This window comes from Trachurus trachurus (assembly GCF_905171665.1).
Source record: "Trachurus trachurus genome assembly, chromosome: 12".
Taxonomy (NCBI): Eukaryota; Metazoa; Chordata; class Actinopteri; order Carangiformes; family Carangidae; genus Trachurus; species Trachurus trachurus.
In genome coordinates this window covers 7,411,276-7,435,717 of record NC_139908.1, presented here as the reverse complement: position 1 = coordinate 7,435,717, position 24,442 = coordinate 7,411,276, and the positions used below count along the sequence as shown (strand labels likewise).

The window sequence follows — 24,442 nt, the reverse complement described above, 5'->3', positions numbered from 1 at the left end:
AAATTCAGCTTCCACAGAAAAGGCCTCAGGTGCAGAGAGGAGAAGCTTCTTTGAATTTTCTGACAGTTTCTCAGTATGTTCTTGAACAGTTTCTCGGTATTCTCCTGAACAGGTTCTACTTTAAACTTTCTAAGAAGCAGAGCAACCTGTTGGTCTTGTGCACGGATCACTGTCGCCCCTTCAGTGTGGTCGACCTGCCCCCTGCAGGCCAACAGGAGACACTGACGTCTAGTGTATTTCTGCAGAGGGTGTGTGGAGCGCAGCGATTGTTCCTGTCCTCAATAACATTTAGAGCACTGAAGATGTCATCAACAGCCTGTGGGGACTTTCTGAAACCACACATCTGCTGTGCGTGGAGAGAGAGGAACTGTGTCAGCTGCCTGTGGAGGATTTCTACCTCTCTGGCGTCTTCTCCTTCTTAGGCTTCTTGGCACATCGGACCATCTTGCTCCTGTAGCTGTTCCTCCGGGCCGGACCGGTTTTTATTGAAGTGTTCTCAAAGGGCGTCGTGGAGATGGCCACTTTGCTCCCGCTCTAAAAAAAAAAGAAAAGAAAAAAGGAAGAAACACGACTTTTAACTTTTAACAAGATTAAGTTTGCGGCTGCAGCCTCTGTGTTGTTAAAAGCTGATTAAAGCCTCGTTCAGCCCAGTTCGTTTAATTTTGTGATTGCAGTCAGAGATTGTGTTGATGCAGCGCCTGCTACACTCGCGTCCAATTTCCTGAATATGTCAAATGTAGACTGTTAATCCATTTTAACGGACTGATTAAACAATAGCACACACGCACACACATACACACACAAACACACAGGGAGTACAGCATGTTCAGGCCAGCTCCAGTAGAAGCGTCACAGCTGAATGTTTTTACTTTCTCCACAGAGAAACTGCTCAGTCACTCAGGCTTGAAGCGTTTGAAATGGAAACCTTCGCTCTGCAGGTTTAACACATCAGTGCTGTGACAGCGTTTCAGCATTAGGTCCTTAACTTAATAGGTTGGTTGAATCTCTCACCTAAATATCCATCTATGTTTTCCCCAATCTCTATAATTGAAATGAGTTGTCTAATATTTTAAATAACATCCATTTAAGACCTTGACAGCAGCTGCAGCAGGTTAAAGACAAACACACGCTCTCATTCACCTTGAGCAGCAGCTCCACCACCTCGGTGTGGACCAGACCGTGGACCGGTTCTCCATTGACGTGGGTGATGAGGTCTCCAGCTCTGAGTCCCGCCTTATGTGCCGAGCCGCCGTCTTCTACGTTCTAAACAAACAGACATCAGAGAAACATTTTATTATGGTGTTTTCACATCTGTACTTCAGCAGGAAGGCAATTTAATATCATTTTAATTTAATTAACTACAACTTTGAGGATTATTCTCTCTATTAATCAAGTTGATAAAATGTAAAAATTCTAATTTTCCTAAAACACACAGCCACGCTCGCCTTGTTAAAAACCTAGATATTTCAAATCAACTGTTAAATATTAACAAGGAAAACCACAAAATATTAAATTTGAGAATCTGTGACTGAAACGTGTCTTTCTACTCTCAGATTGATTTCGATGGCACTGGATGTAACATCAACGGGCTATAGAAACTTGAGTTCTAATTGTGTGACCAATATATATAATATATGTAGACAATAGACATGTATTGACATCAGGATATGTAAATACTACGTACCACTGCTGACCTAGGGAGCTGTTGTATTGTCTGTGTATTGTTGTGTTGTGTATTTGTTTGTATTTCCTTGTGTATTTGAACATGGATTGTATTGTATGGGACATAAATTGCATTGATACATTGTAAATATGTTGTATGGACCCCAGGAAGAATAGCTTTGGCATTGCCATAGCTAATGGGGATCCAAATAAATAAATAAATAAATAAATAAATTGATAAATTAGTGGAATAATAATTGCATCTCTACTTGAACCCTGCGCTCCTACATGTCATCAAGTGAAACATTATTGATACAGACTGGGAGAGAGTTCAGCATCAATACCTTTGGAGTTCAAACTAAAGTTACATATCCACTATCACACGGTCCTGTGGTCGGTCTGGAATTTGCACCATGAACCAACTGAACTGGTTAAATCACCCGAAGTTGTTTTAACCAGTTTAACCAGACCAGTTTGTGTCCTACTGGTTGAAGGATTCCTTACCCAGACCATGTGATAGACCGTGTAGATGTCGCTGTCGCAGGCGTACACCCGGATCGCCCTCAGCGTGAAGCCGAACTTCTTCCCCGAGCTGTGGATGACGACGGGCTGCCGCGGGTTGGTGGCGCAGAGGGAGGAGTCTCGGCTCGGGGAGGAGTCTCGTGAGGAAGGGTCAGAGGAGAGGGAGTAAGGAGACAGGGGGCTGGCCAGAGGAGACACCCCGAAGATATCTGGGGAAAAATAAGAGAGAGAGACGGCCAGAAGGAGGCTCAGTTATTTAATCAATCAGACTCTGACTCGTCCTGCAGGGAGCTCTGAGATGATGCTATAAAGCTCATGAGCTTGGTTCATTCTGCTCCTGCTGTGGGCGAAACTAATGGGATTTTCTCTCCCAGCAGCAAAGACCTCTTGCTCCGGCCCCGCCTGCTTACTTTCCCCGTCGGCAGCTTGTACTCGCTCGAGTCGCTCGGTAAAAATGGGACTCGCAGAGGGTGTCACTTTGGGCCAATTTGACACACATCTATAGCGTGTTTTCATCTCTTCCACGTTATTTGTTCAAAGTCTGTCTCTGTTGTTTGTAATTCTTGACTCCGACAGACTTTAACCTTCAGCAGACTGTGTGTGTGTGTGTGTGTGTGTGTGTGTCTTACCCCCGGGGATCATGAGCGACAGGGCGCCGGTCGACACCGACTTCGGGACCTTGGCCACAGCTCCGGTCTTCTCCACAGCAGCAGCAGAGGAGGCGGCGCTCTCAGGCCGCAGTGAAGCCGTCTGAGCGGGCTGGTCGGTGGAGGTGTGACTGGTGCCGTCGGGGCTCTCCACCCCTTCACCTCTGGGTGTCAGCTGGTCCAGATGTTCTGAGAAGCTTCCTGTGATTACAAAATGACAGTCGTTATTAGCACATGTTTTATAACGCACAGAGATCTAACTAACGGTAAACAAAATCTTCCTGACACTTTTCAACATTTATTTTAAAACTTTTTCATCTGACCTTCATTCATATTTAACTAGGCATAGTGGCAATCTTCATTTACCCTTCTGTCGAACATCTGGGCATCAATTTAATATCACATTTAGAGGTCCAAAACTCTGGAATGGTTTAGATGTGTTTCTGAGGTCAACATCATCTTTCACATCCTTTAGAAAGTTACTGAAAAAACACCTTATGTCATAACCTTCAGTGTTATTTTCCTGTTAATGTTAGATAGATAGATAGATAGATAGATAGATAGATAGATAGATAGATAGATAGATAGATAGATAGATAGATAGATAGATAGATAGATAGATAGATAGATAGATAGATAGATAGATAGATAGATAGATAGATAGATAGATAGATAGATAGATAGATAGATAGATAAGTTTATTGGTCACATGCAAAGCTAAAACCAAGGTTAAGAAACAGTGCAGTGAAATGCAAAAAAAACCAAGCTCTCGACTGTACCAATGAAACACAAAAGTAAATAAAATAAAAAAATATATATACGTATATCATACCACACACACACACACACACACACACACACACACTTATGTGGATGTTAATTATGCATCCATCTTCCTTTCGTTTGTTGTTTATGTTTTATAATTTTTCTGTGTTGCACTGTAAATTACAAATGTTTATCTTGAACTTTTCTATGTTTTATTTCTAATTGGTTATCTTGAGTTTCATGTAATTCTTAGATGATGGGAGTGGAACTTTGTACAAGCCTTCCAGGCTTCGTTCCCTCCTTGCACTGTTTTTTTTTTTAACTTGTGCTAAATAAAATAAATCACATAAAATCTTCAGTGTGTTTGTATGTAGACTCTGTGACGTCGTACCAGAGAGCGTGGCTCCGCTGTGGGTGCTGCCTGGGGTGGTGGCGTCAGGCTCGTCCTGCGGCAGCTCCCCGATGGAGAACGAGGCCTTGCTGGGGTCGCCCAGGCCCGAGGTCTCGTCTCCCTCGCTCTCGGCTGAGATGGCGAACTTTGGTAGCAAGCCGGGGCGGGGGCCCTGATTCATACTGTCTGTGTCTGTGGAGTGGGACAACGAAGGCCTGGACGAGACAGACGAGACAGAAGAGATTCTCATGAGAACAGAGAGAGAGAGAGAGAGAATAAAATACCCCCGGGTTGTGTTTCAGATAACTGTGAGCTCAGATGTTTCCCCTCTGAACCTGTCAGATGGTTTCATCATAGGAACGACCTGAAGCAACCAACAGGACATGTTATCTATAACTTCAAAAAGAGCAAATGAAAACAACTTTGTTCTCTCTTCTGTCCTCATTAATCATGTCACAACACTCAGATTTAGCCTCAGGAGGAGCCCCACCTCTCAGATGGGAACATATATCACTAGTTTTCCAAATAACTATACTCAACTAATATGTTTATTTAAGTAGGACTTTGAATACAGTCGTCCTAATAATGCAGAACACTTAACAAGTTAAAAGTTTCACACAGTGTAGATCCAAAGGAAAGGAGTGTTTGACCACAAAATAAAGTGGTGAAAATGTTCAAATTGAAACAAACACTCTCTGTAGGCATTTCTTTTCAAAAGGCAAAAACACATTTCAGTGGACGACCCCATCGCTCTGCTCCTGAGCCGGTGCTCCTGCTGCTTCTGGATCTACACTGACTATAGATCAATATGTCACATAATGCAAACTATCGCATTAAAAGTCTGAACGTGTAAGACAATGCAAATTTCTGAAAGCAGCGGAGCGTATGCAGCCACATACTATCAAACTACTACATTTCTGCTGCTGCTGTTTCTCTCTGGAAGTAAAGCTGCCCATTGATCTTATGTTACATGTGATATCTGAGCTGAAGCAGTATTATGCATTCAGCTGCATATTTAATCTCTGTATCGTGTTTATGATAAATGGAGGCGAGCGTACATTTCTGCAAAGTCTGGCGTCCAGCTGAGAGAGTCCACAGTCAGTGGGCTCTCACTCTTCTTCTCCTCCGTCTCTCCTTTCTCCTCCAGGTGCCCACGAGACAAATCCAGGCTGCTGTACACCTGACAAAACACAGAGACGAGGATTCACTTCAGTGCGCGCTTTAAATGCAAAATCCTGCCCGGAAACACATCATCGGGTTCAGAATAAGTCTCAAATATACATCGATATATATGTAGATATTCTCTCTCTCTCCATATACATATACACACACACATATAGGTACTTATACACCAGGGTTTTCACATTGGCAGCTAAGGGGAGGCCGGGGGAAGGAGGCAGGAACACTGTGCCGTCTGTGTTAATGCAGACTTGGCTGTGTCTTCAGAGTTAAGGTGCAGCTGAGAGGAGAAGGTTCGGCGGCGCTCGACACTTCCTCTGAGACGCCCCGCTGCTTTTTGAAACGCGCTGTAATGCTTTGTTTTGATGTGAGAGGGGAGCATACTGCAATGCAGCACAACAATGACTCCCAGCTTGTATGACTGTATTGTGTACCGTGTTCCACTTCACCCAGGAAAAAAAAAAAAAAGAAAAAAAAAATCTGATTTGCAAGTGGAAAATATATGCAAAGCCGAAATCTATGTTTAATACTGTAGGGCTAAAGGAGAGAGGCGGGTGGTGGGGGGAGAGCGGGGCGGACACAAATTTCCATATGAAACACCAATTGCTCATGCTTTCTTTCCCACGAGAACAGTGTCAGGACAGATGAGGGCATCAACTCATTTACATCAACAACTCTCTTTGGCAGTAATGATGATGATGATGTGAACGTGTTTGTCTGAGAGAACGAGGTTAAGGACACACCTTCGAGAATCTGTGAGAACAAGAAGAGAACTGCCGCAGCTCCACGTTGAAGTCTTCATCGTTGGTATCCTCTTCCTCTGTCTCCAGGTGATGGTATCTCTCAGAGCGAGCTGGAAATGATGGGAAGTTTTTTTTTAAAGATGATTTTAATTGCATTAATTTATCACAGGTTATTTTAGGTCCCTCAGGGTGACATAAGCAGAGGAAAATGGATCATAACGACCATGAACTTCAGGCATTTTAATCTCCTTTTTATGTACGAGCTCTTAGTGGTCTCGCTACGTGACGAAACTGTTATTTCAGAACCTTCTTGATTTTCTGTTTTTAATGCGTTGGATAACTCACTGTCGAAATAGCTGGTGTCGTCTTCGGACTCCAGCTGAGGAATAAACTCGGCCTTCTGCCTCAGCAGCCCGTTCCAGTCCAGGTTGTGGAAAAACTGATGCTGCTTCACTTCAGCGGCTCCACCTGCAGATTGTACAAACACCAATGATGGATTATGACATTGAGCTTAATCTTCGGGACACATGTGAAAATTGCTGGTGAAGGAAACATGCACAAAACAGTGGGGGCACTGACATTGAACTCTGTGTCAGTTAAGACACGGGAGGTTGAAGAAACGCTTATGCTATGTTTTCCCTTTCCCCTGGTGGCTGCAGGCCAAAGCTGCATATCATGACCATAAATTATGCAGCACAATTTCCTGCCGGTGACCTTTGGAGGAATAGCAGGAGCCTGTTTGAGTGGCAGCCTGGCGTGGTCGAGATCTAGATGAACAACGAGGGTCCAGCTGTCCCCGGAGTGAACTGGCTACATGCACGGCTCTGATTAAAAGCTTTTGTCCCAGGTCACGGTCACTCTTCCAGTCTGCAGAGCTGCACGCCTGCACCGCCTGATCATGCATGGAGCTAGATTCACGCACTGGCAAGGTAATAATTGCAATTGATCAAAGGGAAGAGGTGACCAGGCCACAGGATAAACTGCTCCGCTGCTGGATGACCTCAATTTCTTCCCCCGGTGACTTGGAATAATGAGCCGTGCTGAGGTGGCGCTAACGGTCTCATGAGGATTTATGTTGGCCTGTCGAGTCCTGGCCGAGTTACTGGCTGTGCCACATTTTTTTTGTCTTTGCTCTTGTGTGTTTTGTGTACCTGCGCCCATTCGTTCCAGAGGGTTCTGCCTGAGCAGCAAGGTGATGAGCTCCTGAGAGTCGGGGGGCGGGGCATCCTCTCCGTCAGGCCAGTTGATCTCGTCTGGAAAGGAATACAACACATGAAACATGCAACCAAGTCTGAATCAAAAACACTCAAAAACAATCGAAGAACTGAGACCGATCAGTGCAAGAAGCTTTGTGGAAGGCAAATTAAAGACATGTAACTGTCAGCTCAGAGTGTATAATTAGCTTCTTGCATCTGGCAGTCTGGTTACGACTAGATGTGACCGTTACTGTCACGGTGTTGGTGCAGGTTTGTGGGTTTGTGCTGTTTCGTTGATATTGCTGACGCTTTTGTCAGGCTGTGGAGACTTCACATGAGTTTAGGGCTTCCTGTTTCCTCCTCTCATATGAAAACACAAAACCATTTTGACCTACTATATATATAATATCTAAGATATTACAGTGAAAGAGTTCCTGTGTTCCTGTGTTTTAACTTGCAGCAGGAGTTTCATAGTTCAGGTCACCATGTAGTTGCAACCAGACTGCCAGATGCAAGAAGCTAATTACTGTATACACTCTGAGTGGACAGTTAAATGTCTTTAATTTGCCATTCACAAAGCTTCTTGCACTGACGTAGGTGCTAACCTAACTTTTTGTGTTAATGTTATTAGTATGGTGGGAGGAGCGTGACCTTCATGCTTTTAATCCAAGCTGTCACATATTGCAGAGTTATTACTGCCATTTCTCAATGGATATTTGGGCACATTAGCTGACCAGATGGCCATGTAAAATGTGTTGTATATAAAAAAAAAAAAAAAACTTCTGGAAAAGTTTGGATGAGTGCAACACACAAGCTGAGAAGCTATGACAACATTGTGGTGCTGCTCCCTGCTACATGTGCATCATTCCCTGATAACTACCTATAAAAAACAATTTGACTATTATTTACAACAAATGAGAATTGTGTTTTTTTTTTATTAGATTTTACATATTGGCCTCGTCTGAAAACATGTTTTACCTAATTGTGCCCAGCGAGAGTCGACATCTGTTTCTCTCTCTCTCCGCTGAAGTGCTTCACCAGCAAAGTCAGACAAATCAAGGCTACCTCTACCATGTAAGCACAATGTTGAATGAGACAATTTACATGCGCTCGAGCTTTTAGTGAAAAGCCTCTTAGATAAGCAGTGTTAAGAGGAGCCTGTCTGCCTGTCTGCCTGTCTGCACCGTGCTGATTGTCTGCTCTGTGCACCGTTTGTCCCCCCCATTTTAATCAAATTTGGGAGGGGAGCTATGAATATGCATGCGCGGCCTGAGGCCACGGTGGCATGCATTCAGTGCGCTCTGGCCCTTTTAATTAACAGTCACTCTCAGTTGCTGGGTACAGTTTGATTGAGAGCATACCAAATCAGTCATGGCATGCCATTCATTTCCATGGCACAGACATGGAGGCCGTTATCCAACAACAACAACACCACCACCGCCGCATAAAGCGATCCGTCTGAGCCGCGCCGCTGACAAGAAAAAAGCTCTTGTTTTCAAGATTAAGATTTTTCTCTGCGCTGCTGTCACCATGAGACTACAAGGGAATGAAGTAACATCATCATAATATTAAAAACTTCACTCGTGGTCTAAAGCCAAACTAAATCCACTTACTGCCATCTGTTTTTCTAGTGGCCAACAGGGAAATCTCAGTCTTCAATAAATTGAGAAATATGCACACTAACTAATTCCATGTGGTCACTTGCGAATGTTTAATTCATATCTAGGCGAGGTTTGGGAATTTCAGCCGACGTGCTCAACAGAATCTACACGCCAGATGCTGAGAAACACCTCGAAGCAGCAAAAAAAACAAAAAAAAACATGTCTGTATTCAATAGACTGACATAAATAAATAAATGACGAGAGTTTATTTTCTTCTTTAAACAGAAACATCAGAGAAAGTGAGGAATCAGGGCGTTAATGGGTTTTGCAAATGACAAAAACATAAAAATACAATTGATTCTTCAGTGAATATAGTCATGCAATTAAAACAGCTGAAGAGAATAAAAAAGGCTCAATTTACTGGCTTAAATTATCACAGACATCTGTTGTGAGCTGATGATTATTTACAAAAACCAGCACCAATAGAAACTTGGTGTGGGAGGAAGGTGGAGGGAAACACTGACCGCTGATGACCTGTCCGAACAGCTCCTCCGGCGTGTCTCCAAAAAAAGGCACGCAGCCGACCAGGAACTCGTAGAGGATGATCCCCATCGCCCACCAGTCCACCGGCCTCCCGTAACCTTGTCTCAGGATCACCTCTGGAGCGATATACTCAGGGGTCCCACACACCTGCACGGAGAAAAAAATGAATAAATACATAAATAAATAACAATGTACACTAAATATGTTCAGTATTGCATCTTTCATCACAGTTAAAAGTAAGATTTACCTGCTTGTCTGAGAACTCGCGGGCGTCTTTCTCTATGTGTCCTTCATACAGGTTAGTGGTCATGTTCATCAGCCCGACTTTGGACAACCCAAAGTCTGTGAGCTTGATGTGTCCCATTGATGTGACTAGCAAACTGTGGGAGGAAGATGAGGGAAGAAATACATTAGAAGATGTCAGACATGCTTGTTTTGTGCATTTTAGAAGATGTCAGACATGCTTGTTTTGTGCATTAAATATAAACTCCACTGTGTTATTAACAAGACTGAGAGCTCTGTGATGCCTTTAGGTAAATGCTAATATTATTATGCTAAAATGCTTATAATGCCACATGCTGACATCTGGTGTAATGTTCATCATCTCTGCATGCTAATGTTTGCTACTTAGCACAGAGTGCAGCTGAGGCTGATGGGAATGTGACTGGACAACAAGATGTTTGACCTGATGATGGCGCTCAACGAAAGATTATGGGGTTCATCTGAATAATTAGTAATAGTCCTGGGGATGATTTGTACTTGAATTCATATTACTTCATCATGGCCCAGAGAAAAAGTCCAAACCAAACCAGACCAACCCAACCAGAATGATTTGGGTTTGGGTTCATCCTCTGAGACAAATTAATGTCTGAACAATATTTGATTGTATTCGACTGAATGGTTGTTGAGCCAAACCAGCAGATTAAACTCTGGGCCGAGTGCCATTGTTGCTTTAAAATAAGGAATTTAGGTGTCATCACTCACTGGGGTCAAATAATAACTCATTTTATTTCTTCCTCCAGTCTTAAAACATGATCAAAGTCACACATGACTTTGTTGGACTGTGTTTGTCTATCGTGACTGAAACTTCATGATATGAAGATGTGCTGTGAGGAGCAACTTGAATTTCACAGCTGCAGCTTCTTCCCTGGAGTGATAGCGGTTCAATAAATATTATGTTTAGTAATTGCATCTCATTTCCCCCTTTTTTATTGTTAAAATTAACTGGCAAAGGCAAAAAAGGCAGAACTTGTTATCTCCTGAATGCACTCAAGTTGCAAAAAAACAAAACAAAATAATAAAACATGAGAATATTTTTATGATGTTTTCAAGATGTCTCACTTGTCTGGTTTGAGGTCTCTGTGGACGATGCCGTAGTTGTGGAGATACTCCAGCGCCAGCACCGTTTCTGCAAAGTACATCCGGGCCATATCCACCGGCAGAGGACCCATGTTCTTCAGCAGGGTGGCACAGTCTCCTCCTGCAAAAAGATGAAGGCAGTGTGAGTTACAGATGAATGCTGAAGGTCGGAGAGGGTAATGCTGCTTTCAAAGGCGCAGCTGCTGACCTTCGACATATTCCATAACCATGCACAGGTGCCGCCGCGTCTCAAAGGAGCAGTACATGGACACGACGAACGGGTTCTCGGCGAAGGTGAGGATGTCTCTCTCCACAAAGGCCTGTTGTATCTGGTTCCTCAGAATCAGGTTCTGCTTATTGATCTTTTTCATGGCGAACCGCTGCTTCGTCTCCTTGTGTCGAACCAGATAAACAGCCCTGCGTAATATTAAACATTTTATTTTTACAAGTCAGGTGGGGGAAAGATTGATTAGAACAGCTCCACTTTGGAGAGTAAATGGTAAAACAATTCAGCATTGATCATCAAATCTGTTTTATTAGCCATTGTAATTAACATCTGGTTGGAAACCAGGAGGAGAACAGACAAAGGGGAGATAAATAAAAACAGCAATTCAGAATGGATTCTTTGTTGTTGCAATAACAACCCCCCTCCGCTGCTATCTCAGATCAGATCAGATAATAGATTAGAAGAATGAGACGTCCTCACCCGTAGGCTCCATTGCTGATGAGTTTTGTCATCTCAAAGTCCAGTTCGCAGGGTTTTCGCCGGCACCGCAGGGCTGTGCTCAGGCTCTGAGACTGATGGGGAGAGAGAGAGAGCAAGAGACAAACACTACTGAGACAAATCAAAGAGATAAAAATCTGTATTTTCACTGCTACGCCTGCGGTAAAGATGGCGCGGATCGATACGGTAATCAGTTTCTGAGCGCTTACAGAGTCGTCTGTCTCTGGGGTTTCTGCGATCCCGCTGTCACAGCTGGTCAGCTGAGCAATTTCTAAAGAGAAAACAGAGAGAAAAAAAGAAACTATTGAGTTTATCAATCAAACTTTATTTATATAGCACCTATTGTACACGTGAGGTGACTGAGAGGCTGATAAAAGGAGAAAAGATGCTGTGTGTAAACTAGAAAACTAATGGAGGCTACGGCGTTTGAAATAAGATGATAATAAAATGATAAAAGATAATGACAAATACAAAAAAAGGGAGTAAAACAACCCAACATAATAAATCATTCTAATAACTTAGCTTCAGCCTGTCCTGCGGTGAAGTTTTTGAGACAAAGGAAAACGTAAATGCTGAGAAATCAAAACCTATCAACGATTCAAAAACTGCAGCCTTTAGTCTTTATTCACCTATTAAGTCTGAGGTGCTGACTCCAAGACAATCTGAATTGAGAATAAATGAGGCGGAAATCAGACAGAAGTCCAACGCTCATTTTCGAAAATCACCACTCCAGAACAAGTGCTCATTACTAACCACCTTGCATCTTTAAAGGTTTGTTTTTTTTAATGTTGTTGTTGCTGTTTGTATGCAATCACGCCAAAGTCCATGTGTGTAATTTCACAGAGTGTGTGTGTGTTGTGTGTGCAGTGTTTGTCTCGTCCCTGGAGAGCCTGTAAACACATTTCCACTGCTATTTAACATCTGTCCTTCCTGGTAGGTTCGCTTCAGGCACACGAGGCGCTGGGCAAACGAAACACAGGAGACACTCGGGGGAGAAGGAGCGGAGAGATGAGAGCTGATGAGCCAGCCTGTGTGGATCTGTATAAGGTCTGTGGGGAGGCCATTCCTTTCTAATTAGTCATAATGAATGTTGTTGGTTAGTGAATCTGGAGAGACAGAGGGTCATTAAGAAGACAGGCTGTTCAGTGCAGGACATTAGTCAAGAGTGTCTTTTGTCTTTTAGTTGCCTCCACAGTTCAACTCTTTCTTCATTCCTTTGCAAATGTGTTTAGTTTGTTGTTGTGTTTGTGTGGATGCAGGAAGTGTAACGCTGTATTATACCAGGATAAAGTGGGATAATAAAGGTTTACCCCGTGTTTAATAATCAGTACATTTCCTGTACCTTCCAGAGGGTCTCGTGTGAGTCCCAGCTGGCTGATGATGTATCGGGGGATGTCCGTTTTGATGCCCTGGCCTTCTTTAGCGTGTCCTTCAGCAGCCTCCAGTAGGTGGTAAAACTCCTCCGGGTCAAACTCCTGAAGACACAACAGCACATTTTAGCTGACGCTGATATGGATGCAAGTTTAAGACGACAATGTTTTTAAAAATCTGTAGTTTTTAAACCAGGATCTGATTCTGTTTCTGTGGCTTCAGACATAATGATGCACGTTTTATTTGCCCTGAACACTACTGTACAATGATGTAATTATCACTTTTTAAGTTGACTATTGTTGGTTTTTTACAGCTCCAACAGTAACAGAACAATATTACAATTTATTTGGGGTTGTGTTTTTGACCATTAGACAAATGTAAATCCAACAACCTGTCTCTTTTAGCTCAGATTTTGGTCTCTACCAACTCCTGCTGAATGTTTGAGGTTCAAAGATAATCTGAACTTTCCTGTTGAAGAAGATTGGATCAGTTGCTGCTGATATATCTATTTCAGTGATAAGAAACGTACCAGACATTCGAGGAGTCGAGCAGGTCGTGCGATGATGATGAGGATCTTCTTCACCAGCTCTCTGATGAAGTTCACCTCCTCACTCTCTGACCTCTCTGTGGACTACATAGAAACAACCAGAAGATACAAGATGTCAGATATCTGGATAATAAAAATCTGCCTGTTTCAAGTAAAAATGTTTTGCTTCTTTTCAGAAATTATGTTTTCATGACCTTGGAGTTTTGGTGAAACTTCAACAACATTTGTGAAAATATAAAAAGACATAAATATATACTCAATGAAGGTAATTTTTTCTTCAAAGATTTTAATAAACAACAATTTGCATGTCTTAATATATTCTAAAAGAATCGAGGATGGGTCATTGCTTGTTATCAGGTGACAAATTTGTTCTGTACATATTGAAAAATCTCAACTCCATATGCTGTTTGAAGACTTTCTAAGGATTCTTTCAACTCCTTCAGGCAGTAAAGTGCTAAACTGTGACATGACTACTGTGAGTAAAACATAAAAGCAGTACATGACGCTCAAAAACTGGGTCTTGGTTATCGTGCAATTTCTCTATCGAGACAAATCGAGGTGTATGAAGCGTTTCCGTGACCCGTTGTCCCAAAAAACCTCCCCTCCTCCGCTCCGCTGTGACCGAAGACACGCTCACCTCCTGAACGAGCCTCTCCAGCTTGTCGGTGAGTTCGCAGAAGTAGCTGGAGGTGATGAGTCCCAGCCGGCTCTTCTCCAGACAGTCACGGGCCAGTTCAATTATCTGGTGGTGGGCGAAGCCGAGCACGCCATCTGCCAATGGGAGGACGCTCTCCGGAGAGTTACTGCGGATGATCTCCTGAATCCGTTCCTCCATCTGAGCTGTGGCCTGCAGAGAAGACACAAGAAGGTGCAAAGTTTGGTACTGTAACACGCAAAATATAATTAATGAGCCGACACAGCAGGGGAACACTTATTATGAGGCCGTACCTTCGGAAACCGCTCCTTGTAGACGTGATTCATCATAATAATCTCGTGGTCATAACATGAGGGAGATCTTCCAGGGCTGAGAGAGGAATTAGAATAAAGTCAAGAGTTGTAGTGACACCAGTATTGTGCGTAATGCTTCATCTGCAGAGGTGGAGTAATACCTGAGACTGCGTGAGCGGGGTCGCATGGCCGTCGCTCTGCGGCACTCGTCCCCGGAGATGCTCTCAGTGCAGAAGTGCTTGGAGAGGAAGTGCAGTTCATCGGGCGTAGGCTGGAAGGGCAGCTGGTGCAGCTTCTCCTGTGATGAACAGGATGACTGGAAATGAAACAAATATATATTCAACATGAAAAGAAAAAAAAAAGAGATGGCAATTTTTTTTTTAAATGTGGATTTAAAAAAAACATGAAAACGCACACACGTACACATAAACATGCTAAAAGAATGTCTTGAGTTTCACTAGAGAAACTGGCAAATCTAAAAAAGGAAAATAATCTCACATTTTTTAGGAAATGTGAGAGTTAGATGAGAAAATTGAGAACACTCCGAGAGACATGTTTCTTAGCTTAGCATCAGAAACAGGAGAAACGCTAAAAAGGTCAAATCACCATTTTTAATTTAAATTTTTGAACTTTTTTTTTGTGTAAACATTTGGAAAGAGCCAGGTTAACTGTTTCCTCCTGCTCCCAGTCTTCATGCTAAGCTAAGCTAGGCAAGGCTAGGAACTTTACATTAACACATGTAATAATATAATACTAGGGACACACAATAACTGTTTTTTTTCCACCAATACTGATAACCGATAACTACCTGCTTCTCATAACCACTAACATTTTTAATAGTGTATATACACACCAGAGGTTAAGAAAGGATAAGAGGTAGTGAGTAAAGATGAATTTAACATCATAGCTCTGCCTCAACACAAAATGATATCATATATACTGTATATATCACAACTGTAATCACAACAAAAACAAAAAGAACAGTTATGACTCTTCAAAAATCAATTCATTTGTTACTGTTTCAAATCAATTAAGGGGACAAACAGACTCGAAATGAGCAAAAGGCAATGTTGACTACAGTATATACTATAATTATCAGATTTTTCTATATTTTGGCCAATAATTATTGGTCGATTAGTATCAGCCAATATTGGGCTGAAAATTATCTGTATCTTTATTCCCAAATAAAAAGACACATAAACTCGACCGTGTCCCTGACTCTTATTACAAACCGAAACCCATCACCTCCTCTGATCCGACTGAACTCATGACTAATCTTTTACTGGAGAACGAGAGCATGCTTCCGTCGATAGATGGCGTGAATGGCAGGAAACGTACGAGATGCCCAGACATGACACAAAACAAAACACAAACAAACATCAATACGGGTATTTTCCATCCAATCTGTATGACACGGCTTCCTGTAAATGTTGCATTAGTTTAGTGTGTTGTACTATACAACACGCGTGTTTGTTGTCTGCGCGGCGCTCCGTCTGCTTCCTTAAAAATTATTATGCTGATGTATTTGAATACAATTATTTTCTTCCCAGCGTCAGCGTTTGAGACACAGGGAGAGATGGAGACAGAGGAAGTAAACACAATGAGAACAGGGAGAGGGAGAGAGGGGGCGAACCAGGGGAATGTGTGGGTTTGTGTTGCAGTGTGTGTGTGTGTGTGTGTGTTGTTTGTCGGTGTGCCCACTTGTCAGCCATGTTTTCTCTGGAACAAATCTCTGGCCTCTCGTTCAGAGTGTTTGTTCACAGAGACTCTCTCCATATGCAGCCTCGGAGGAGACTAATCGCTGCAGTGAGCCAGGCAGTCACACGTGTGAACAAGAGCCGGTGTGTGTGTGTGTGAGAGACATCCAACTCATTTTTTAAACTTCCACTTTCTCACTCACACGTCCCGCAGGGCGACTTAAATTTGAATTTGGGTTTTTAATCATGCATGCCTGAGTGAAATTTTTTAAACAGAAATCAAAATTTGAAGTTTACATTTTTTTTTTTTTTTTTCAAATCACAAGAGCTGAGATTTTAATTCCAATTTCTGTCATTTACATAAAAAAATTAAAAGTTTTAACCAGCTCCTCTGTGAACTTCCACTGCAGGACATTCATGTTAATGCAGTTAGATAGAGAAACAACAACAAGAGAAGTCTTAGGTGTTGTCTCATTAACATTCTCACTTTTTTGCACACTAGCTTCTGCATGTGAATGTTTTTTTTTCTTTTCTTCTTTCTGCATCAAAGTTTTCGCCTCACATCGATCTCAGACAGGGAGCTTGGCAGCTTGGCAGCCGTGAATGACAAACAGTTGGTGAAAATAGTCTCCTAGTTAAACCTTTATGCACATCACATGATTATTTTTAAATGCACAACATTCATTTTTATGCCCCTAGGGGGTCTCTTAATTCAAACAATCACAAAATATGTTGTAACAATGTGTCACTATCAGTGTTGGGTAGTAACGCGTTATTAGTAACGCCGTTACGTAACGCCGTTACTTTTTTCAGTAACTAATAACGTAACGCGTTGTTTTTTTTAAATCAGTAACTCCGTTCCCGTTACCAAACGCTGCGTTACTCCGTTCCTTTTGGTGAGGTTTTACAGCGGCACACAACATTCCTATAACATTTCAGCGATCAATAAAGTTTCATTGAATTGAAAGAAAGACAGAGCACAGACACTAAGCACTAGTTGGTGGCCGCCCTCTAGCGTCCCACACGTAATCAAACACGCTACATGAAGAGGACTGGACAGGTCAGAGCGATTCTCTGGGCAGGGCATGACGGCGAGCTAAGGTAACTTTGCTAACGCAGCATCCGAGACCGAAGCTGTGTCTCAGTTCAGGCTGCAGCCCCTGAACTGGGACACAGCTCGAGTCACAGCGCACACACACAAGCACCCACTCCACCCGAGCAGCAGCGGTTGGAGTCCGACAGACGGACTCGAATTATGACGCCTGAAACGGTAAACACAGCTGATCGCTCTGGGTAAACACAGCTGATCGATCGATAAAAAAAATACCGCTGGAGTGAATTTACTTCCGTCACTGAAAACAGTCTTAAACGTAACTCGAGATTTTTTTGCAGTTAGGTCAAGCTGCTGCTGACATCATGCAGCATGATGATGGTAAAATTGTACAGATAAAAACACGTGTTTCTTCATCAGCATCAGTAGGCTACAGAACTGAAATGAGGTTAGAGGGGAATTCAATCAACCTTTATTTAATGGGAGCATTGGAAAAAAAAAACCTTTAAAGTAACGAAAAAGTTACTTTCTCAGTAACGCATTACTTTTTGGTTTAAGTAACTGATTTACTAACTGAGTTACTTTTTTATGAAGTAACTAGTAACTGTAACTAGTTACTATTTTTCAGTAACTAGCACAACACTGGTCACTATATTGTATTGATAGACTGACGCCAAGTATCGATCTTTTTAGGTAATTTGGTGCTAGTCTTTCTGCTTGACAATCTCATTTTGTAAGAATAAAGATGGTTAAAGTGAGATAAACAGACTTGATCTTTTTAGATGAAACAGTTGTTGACAGTTTTCCTGTCGGGACATAATTTGCAGATGAAAAACTGTAATTAATTGCCAAGTATCACAATATGTTACTTCAATACTCAGAGATCTTAAGTCATAATAGGATATAATTGTGATTTTAAACATCGTGAGGCCTCTGGTGATTCTGGCTTCATCACCATTGTTGTCATTGCAGTCGGCCTCTCTCACTTTTTTTTACCTTCAGCCAAATTATCCTCAGATGTCTCCTCCCCCACCAAAACAAACGGACTTGGTAATTAAGTCAGATAAAAAAACAAAACAAGACAAATAAAACTAATGTTTGCTCAGCTTGTTTCTGTGTCAGACTGGGTGGGTGCGTGGCGCTTACAGAGACGGTGGAGCTGGGCGTGTTGGTGCCATATCCAGAGGAGGGAAGTGAGGCCAGCGACCAGCGGCGACCATCAGTCCTGTCACAAAAACACACACACACACACACACACACACACACACACACACACACACACACACACACACACACACACACACACACACACACACACACACCACAACAACACAGACACACACACAGAGAACAGTCACACTTCAAAGTCCAACTGAGGCCATGAATTAACAAAGGATTAGAAAGATTTCCAGTTCGTTACAATGCAAGTCAGGGAGAAGAATTTGTCTTTGCTCGTGGAAAAAAAATCTAATTAGTCTTCGCTCAAAGACAAATCTGCAAAAACTGACTTCAGAAATATGAAGCTTTATTCCCATGTTTGTATTCAAAACATGTGAAACAACTTCTACAATCCTAATGACCACATGGTTGTCGTAGATGACAGATGACCTTTTCTCTGCTATTGTTCAACATGAAGTGTTTTGGTCACACTACACAGGAAGTTAGAGGAACAGGGGAAAGTGAAACTAGATGCAAAAAAAAAAAACGATGTAAAATAAAAACTTGAGAGTGACGGTGAAGCAAACTGATGCAGTCTACTAACAGTGAACTTCACAAATGTGGGGTAATGAAAATTCAAGGGCAAACAGAGGCCTGACATGAAGTTACCTGTCTGCTCTGTGGCAATGACTGTGGATCATAATACAAAAAAATACACAATTACATGATATTATGATGATAAGATGATATACTGATGCTGCCTTTGAAAGCATAAATAGACTTAAGAAGCTGATTATTTAAATTTACTTTGTTATTTACATATTCACAAGCTGATTTCTGTCACTTCAAATCAATGTTTGTGTTTTACCTTCGTGCAAAGGAAAAATGAGCAGAGGCACTGGGAGAGAAGTTTCTAGGACTGTCTTGTGGGCTGGTTCCTGCAAGAAAAATGCACAGAAATGGAGATTTTCACACAAAGATAAAGATTTTACAGATAACAACAGATACAACACAATAAAGAGGCTAAATATAAGTAAATTAGGTAAGGTCATTTTCCGATTTCTTAAAAGATAAAGACTTTATTTAAAATCATTTATACTAAATTATTACAGTTCTGGTGTTGGGTGTGCACAACAAGTAATAATTCATTTTCATTTACAGAGCCTTGAATAAAAACCAAGTATTAAGGATTATTTTCATTATTTGTTATTATTCATATCACTTTTTTGATTAATCAATTCTTTATTCAAACTAATCATTTCCCAAAGAAGGGTGATGCTATCAAAAAACATCCCAAAACCCAAAGATATTCAGTTTATTATCACATTGAACCCAGAAAAGCAGCAAATCCTCACAATTAAGAAGGTGTAGCGAGGGAGTGTTTGGAAATTTTTTAGCTGAAAACATGATTTTTAACCAGTGATTGAATATCAAAATAGTTGTTTTTCTGTCAATCAAGTAATTAACTCAGTGTTTCAGCTCAAAAACCAAAAGCTGAGGAATTAAAATTTGGATTTAGAGTTACATTTCGACTGCAACACTCATTTATTTCGAGTAAAAACTATCAACACAGACCTCACAGCTTTCAGCTGCAGGGAAATGTATCTATATTTCATACTGTTTTATAAAAGAGCTCCACATTAACCAACAGTGGATGTTGACATCTTGCAGTAATACATACAACTGTGCTCTGGAGAGTTTAAAACAAGGTCAGCGACCAGGCAAACTAAATACTTTGGAGTGAGCTGTGGGTGTATCATTTCCACTGAACACACATTGTTGTGGACCTTTTCCAGCTAAGCATACCGTCTCTTTGGCTTAATGTCAAATGTCATCTTTCGCCTCACGCACTTGCCAGTAAATCAGAAAACAGCACGATTTTGACCAATTTGTTTTTGTTTTTTTTATAGATAAAAAAAGAAAAAAAGCTGCTTGGTTTTCACACAGCGTGCAGAAATGTCTCTGAATGTCAAACATGTGATGCCTGGTGGCAGCGCGCACTGCAGTGTAGTTTAATACTCCCTCTCTCTCCATCTCACCGATCTTAAATGGTTGAACTTCTGAGAGCCGGTGATTTGCTTTGCAAATGTGATTGCTGTAAACCCCAGAGAAGCTCGACAGGTACACAACTCATCAAACCTCAGACTTGATGTGGCAATAAAAATGCAAGTGCTGAAGAAAAATAGGGCAGGACTTTCTTCAACTTCAACTCTGTTTATTATTTAAAGTGCACATCATGTACTGTAAAGAGCGTCTGCACACTTTATAGGTTAAGATATAATATCAGAAACACAACAGGGAGATGTCACCTGTAGAAATACACAGAAATACAAGCAGAATCTGGGATAGACAGTCAGCAATGTTGATATAACAGGACTGATTAAGCAAACAGTGGTATGAATTATCAAAGTAGAAATACTGCTGAATATTTCTAGCCTATATTTGAAAATCTCAGGAACAGGAACATCTGGATGAATCTGCATCAGGAACAGGTGAGGGGCGCCATATAGTGATATGACAGGAGATGGAGGAAGGAGCCAATCTGGTTAGTTTGAAATCAACCTCTCGTCTCGTCTCGGGAGCCAAAGCAAAGGAATCAGGTCAGGTGTCACATGATCGAAGTTCTCAGATCTCTGTCATGCCACATGTCACAGTTAGGACCCAGAAAAGCAAATGTACGAGGACTTTGGCTTCCTGGTTTTGTTATGTAACAATGTAATGTAATATGTACAGTAACATTATGAGGTTCATCCGACTGGTTAAGTGACAGAATGCTCTCACAGTATCGGCATTAACATTGTTTTATCTAAGACTGTAACACAGATGGATTAATTTTACCTCTAGATGTTCAGCCGCTCATCTCGCTGTGAATCTACAAGAACATTTTTTTTTACATCATTTCCATCATTTAATCTTATAGAGCAAATTCTGCTGCTGGTCTTTTAGTACTTTTCATTTCTTCTATTCAATCCAACACGCAGAGCAGCACTGAATCACAGGATGTTAACTAAGGACTCCTTTATATTTCCTATTAGCTCACATGCAGCCGATACAAGTTATACATTTTTTTTAAGACATATTTTGCTCTGATGGTTTTTACAGACTGATCTGAAAAGAGAGGAACCTTCACCACAATTTAACCTGGTCTTTTTCCTGTATTTAAACTGTTTTCTTTCTCTTTGTGCAGAAAAGATGAAGATATTTTTCAGGGTTTTACCAGAGATCTGTCTCCATGCAGCAGCACTGAATTAACACTTGTACCTTGGTGAAAGAGCTATGGAAATGTCTCGAGGCTGAACTTCAGGTTGCCATGTCGACTTATGTAAAAGTGACTCAGGCGATTGTTCGTACACAGACACAAGACAAATTGCTGTTGGAGCTGCATGTCTGAGAGGGTTCATATTTGTTATCTATAAATGCAAATGCAAGCAAACAAAACAAAAAAACAAAACAGAAAATAAATAAATCATGGACCGTAGTCTCGCTTCCACTGAAAGTATCTGCACAATTCCCCCTTAATAACCACACAGGACTCCCTCTGTTTACCTACATTAGTAATGTCCACATACTGCATTACCTATTGAAAATAAGGGGCTTAGGGCCATTGAACATATTGTGCTGTAGGGACTCTGTGAAAGGCGCCAATTAGCCTTTGTGTTTCTCATCCATAGTGTTAAAAACAAACCTATGGTTGTGCATTAATCAGGCGTAATTACAGCCCTCAGTGAGGCAGAGACCAAAACAGTTAATTAACCAGAAGCTATGATGCCACCACCTACTGTGATGATAACGACCAGCCTCCTTCATACTGGGGAACAATGACAGAGCCAGTGAATCTTGTTAGTCATGAATCCCCGTCTATGTAATTGCACTGTAATCTTGATTACACCCAATTACAGATGATAACCTACGCCTATGGGATTTGGACTGCACCTGAGCAGACGATTCATATTATCTACTCTAACGTCGTCTGAGAGGAGGATGATGGGAAAATGGATAAACACAGGTTAAATGCAAGTTGTATTCACTTTCCTGAACAAAGGGGTTTTGTTCTGCTGAAGAGCATCAGATCAAAAACCTGCGTCACAAGTGCAAAACGTCAGCACGGTCGGTTACATGGCCGCTGGAAGGATGTTTTCTTACCTTTGGTACCAATATTACGTCTGAGCCACAGCGTCACGTCGTCCCACAGCTGAACGCACTCGTTGCTGAGAACACTGAACCTGTCTGAGTCCGAGTCCATCTTAAAAGCTGGAGCCCTCCGTCGGGTCGGGATACAGACTAAACATTGCCGAGCTGCTGCTGCGGCTGCTTTGCTTTTGCTGACCAATGCCAGGAAATAAAACGCCCTGTGGTAAATGAGGCCTCCCCTCCCTCTGCTCCTGTGCATTTCCTCTCTGCAGGCCACCACTTCCTCACCCAGCAACAATCACTGCCTTCTGGCCTCCAGCCTTACAGTTCAATTCTCACCCAAAATGCCACAGAGTTGACCTCATCAAAAGGAAGGACAATAAACATTTAATGATCGCTTTTTTGTTTTTAGTGCTTTTTACTTTCTCTCGTTGCTGTTGGTGCCAGATAAACCTCTGCATCCTCTGTCATTAGCGCCTGTCAACAACTTTCACTGTGTAATAAAGTGTTTTTCTCTCCATTTTATGATATCAATATTGTAGCCATTAGGTTTACAGCTTTGTGGATGGAAACTGGGACGGATTATAGAAGCATATGGTGTTGCAAAAACGTTGTTGTTTTTTGTTTGCATTACACAATGGACTACATTCTTGCCCCTCGCCCCCTCCTCTTTGCACCAATATCCCTGGGAGAAAGACACAGTGAACACACATACTGTACGCACACACACAGTACATGTTCTTACCTGTGAGAGATGAGAGAGGAGAGTGAGGTCGTGGTAAACCTGAAGACTGACCGCTTCCTATCAGGCTTTTTCTGTTGCTCGTTCTGCAGCTGTCGAAGCACAGAGGTGGATATTAGGGCAGGACAATGGACAAAGAAACCACTTATCACGTATTTCCTTAATGACAGAGAAAAAACATTAATTTACAACACCATTGTAACACAGAGGCTTGGATTCAGGAAGTCTTTGGGCTTGTAGGAACCAGAATTACTATGGAAGAAAAGAAAGGCTATATAATAATAAACAATATAACCTCTGAGTTTATATGGTTTTCAAATTCCCTTTCGTTTTTAATTTCCAAAAGATTATTACAAGTTTGAACTGATAGTAAATGCTGTTTTCAACCACTTCCTGTCGGGTGATACACGACACTGGTTCAGATCAAATGATGAACAAAGAACGAAAAGAAAAGAAAAGAAAAGAAAAGAAAAGAAAAGAAAAGAAAAGAAAAGAAAAGAAAAGAAAAACATGAGATCATCCTCTCTAGAGAATTGATGCAGATGCTTTTACAGTACAAAGTAAATAAATCTGTTACTATTTCAGTCGAGGTAAAGTTTATTTCCCCATTATGTGTTAGGTTGCTTAAAGAAACTTTTTTATTATCATTCTTTCACAAGTACAGTATCAGAATCACTATAGTTTATTTATCCGACCATAGATGGCAGAAAAAAATGAAAATATTTACAAAACCTGAAAAAACTGACTTATTAAAAAACAAAAACAGCAACCCTCTTCTATGGCATTATTGTTGTAGATTTTCTGTCAGCCTCGAATGTTGCCGTCACACTTATAAAATGCAATTATCTGCTGATAAGTCAAACGTTATTGAAGCAACACTTAATAACACTTATTCCAAACACAGTTATATGTATTTCTAACTGTGTATTTTATTACATTTCTGCAAAGATAATGTATGTTCCCTGATACAGAGGAAGCTAGAGCGAGTGGACAGTGACAACTGGTTCACACAGCAACGCAAAACGTCTTCGGTTCAGTCAGGTTCTTTGCACTGCGTTCAAAATACTATAATATTGGTTGGTCATGTTAATACAGGAGTGTGACTCACGAGGAGCCGCAGTGATCAACAACATGTGACTCATAAATGGAGCCCGGTTTTTAACCTTGAGAGGAAAAAACTCTAATATTTCAGCGTTAAAGCGGCTTCAGCGCTCAATGTCCCGATTAGTCTTGGGTTTATACTTTCAAATTAGAGGCTGTCAGTGGAAAACGCAGAGAGAGCGCCTGTGCAGCTGAATCCACGTCAAGGTCAGAGACTCAATGACATCCCCTTACATAACCTCCTCTGAGATCTGAACCATTTCCAACTGAATTTCTAAGATGTTTTTTTTTATTCAATAACAACTTCAATCTGGTGCATTATACAAACAACACACAAAAACATCCCCTCATTTTTCTTCCCTCT

At 41.5% G+C, this 24,442-nt stretch overlaps 1 protein-coding gene across 7 annotated transcripts in view; it reads right to left on the bottom strand.

Annotated features, from left to right (window-relative positions):
* mast4 (microtubule associated serine/threonine kinase family member 4) overlaps positions 1–24,442 on the bottom strand; it is a 93,559-nt gene that overhangs the window by 6,978 nt on the left and 62,139 nt on the right. For 6 of the 7 annotated variants that reach the window (XM_083984082.1, XM_083984083.1, XM_083984086.1 and 3 more), the window contains 23 exons: positions 22,981–23,069; positions 18,973–19,042; positions 18,093–18,171; positions 14,360–14,514; positions 14,199–14,274; positions 13,888–14,097; positions 13,233–13,334; positions 12,675–12,807; positions 11,542–11,603; positions 11,315–11,406; positions 10,817–11,025; positions 10,591–10,729; positions 9,497–9,629; positions 9,231–9,396; positions 7,061–7,162; positions 6,255–6,377; positions 5,910–6,019; positions 5,046–5,167; positions 3,988–4,202; positions 2,814–3,032; positions 2,167–2,393; positions 1,141–1,263; positions 398–534 (listed from right to left, as the gene is read on the bottom strand). In XM_083984082.1, the coding sequence (XP_083840208.1) occupies positions 398–534; positions 1,141–1,263; positions 2,167–2,393; positions 2,814–3,032; positions 3,988–4,202; positions 5,046–5,167; positions 5,910–6,019; positions 6,255–6,377; positions 7,061–7,162; positions 9,231–9,396; positions 9,497–9,629; positions 10,591–10,729; positions 10,817–11,025; positions 11,315–11,406; positions 11,542–11,603; positions 12,675–12,807; positions 13,233–13,334; positions 13,888–14,097; positions 14,199–14,274; positions 14,360–14,514; positions 18,093–18,171; positions 18,973–19,042; positions 22,981–23,069 (3,093 nt within the window). The remainder of the gene's footprint in view (positions 1–397; positions 535–1,140; positions 1,264–2,166; positions 2,394–2,813; positions 3,033–3,987; positions 4,203–5,045; positions 5,168–5,909; positions 6,020–6,254; positions 6,378–7,060; positions 7,163–9,230; positions 9,397–9,496; positions 9,630–10,590; positions 10,730–10,816; positions 11,026–11,314; positions 11,407–11,541; positions 11,604–12,674; positions 12,808–13,232; positions 13,335–13,887; positions 14,098–14,198; positions 14,275–14,359; positions 14,515–18,092; positions 18,172–18,972; positions 19,043–22,980; positions 23,070–24,442) is intronic. The other variant, XM_083984084.1, reaches the window with a different exon arrangement.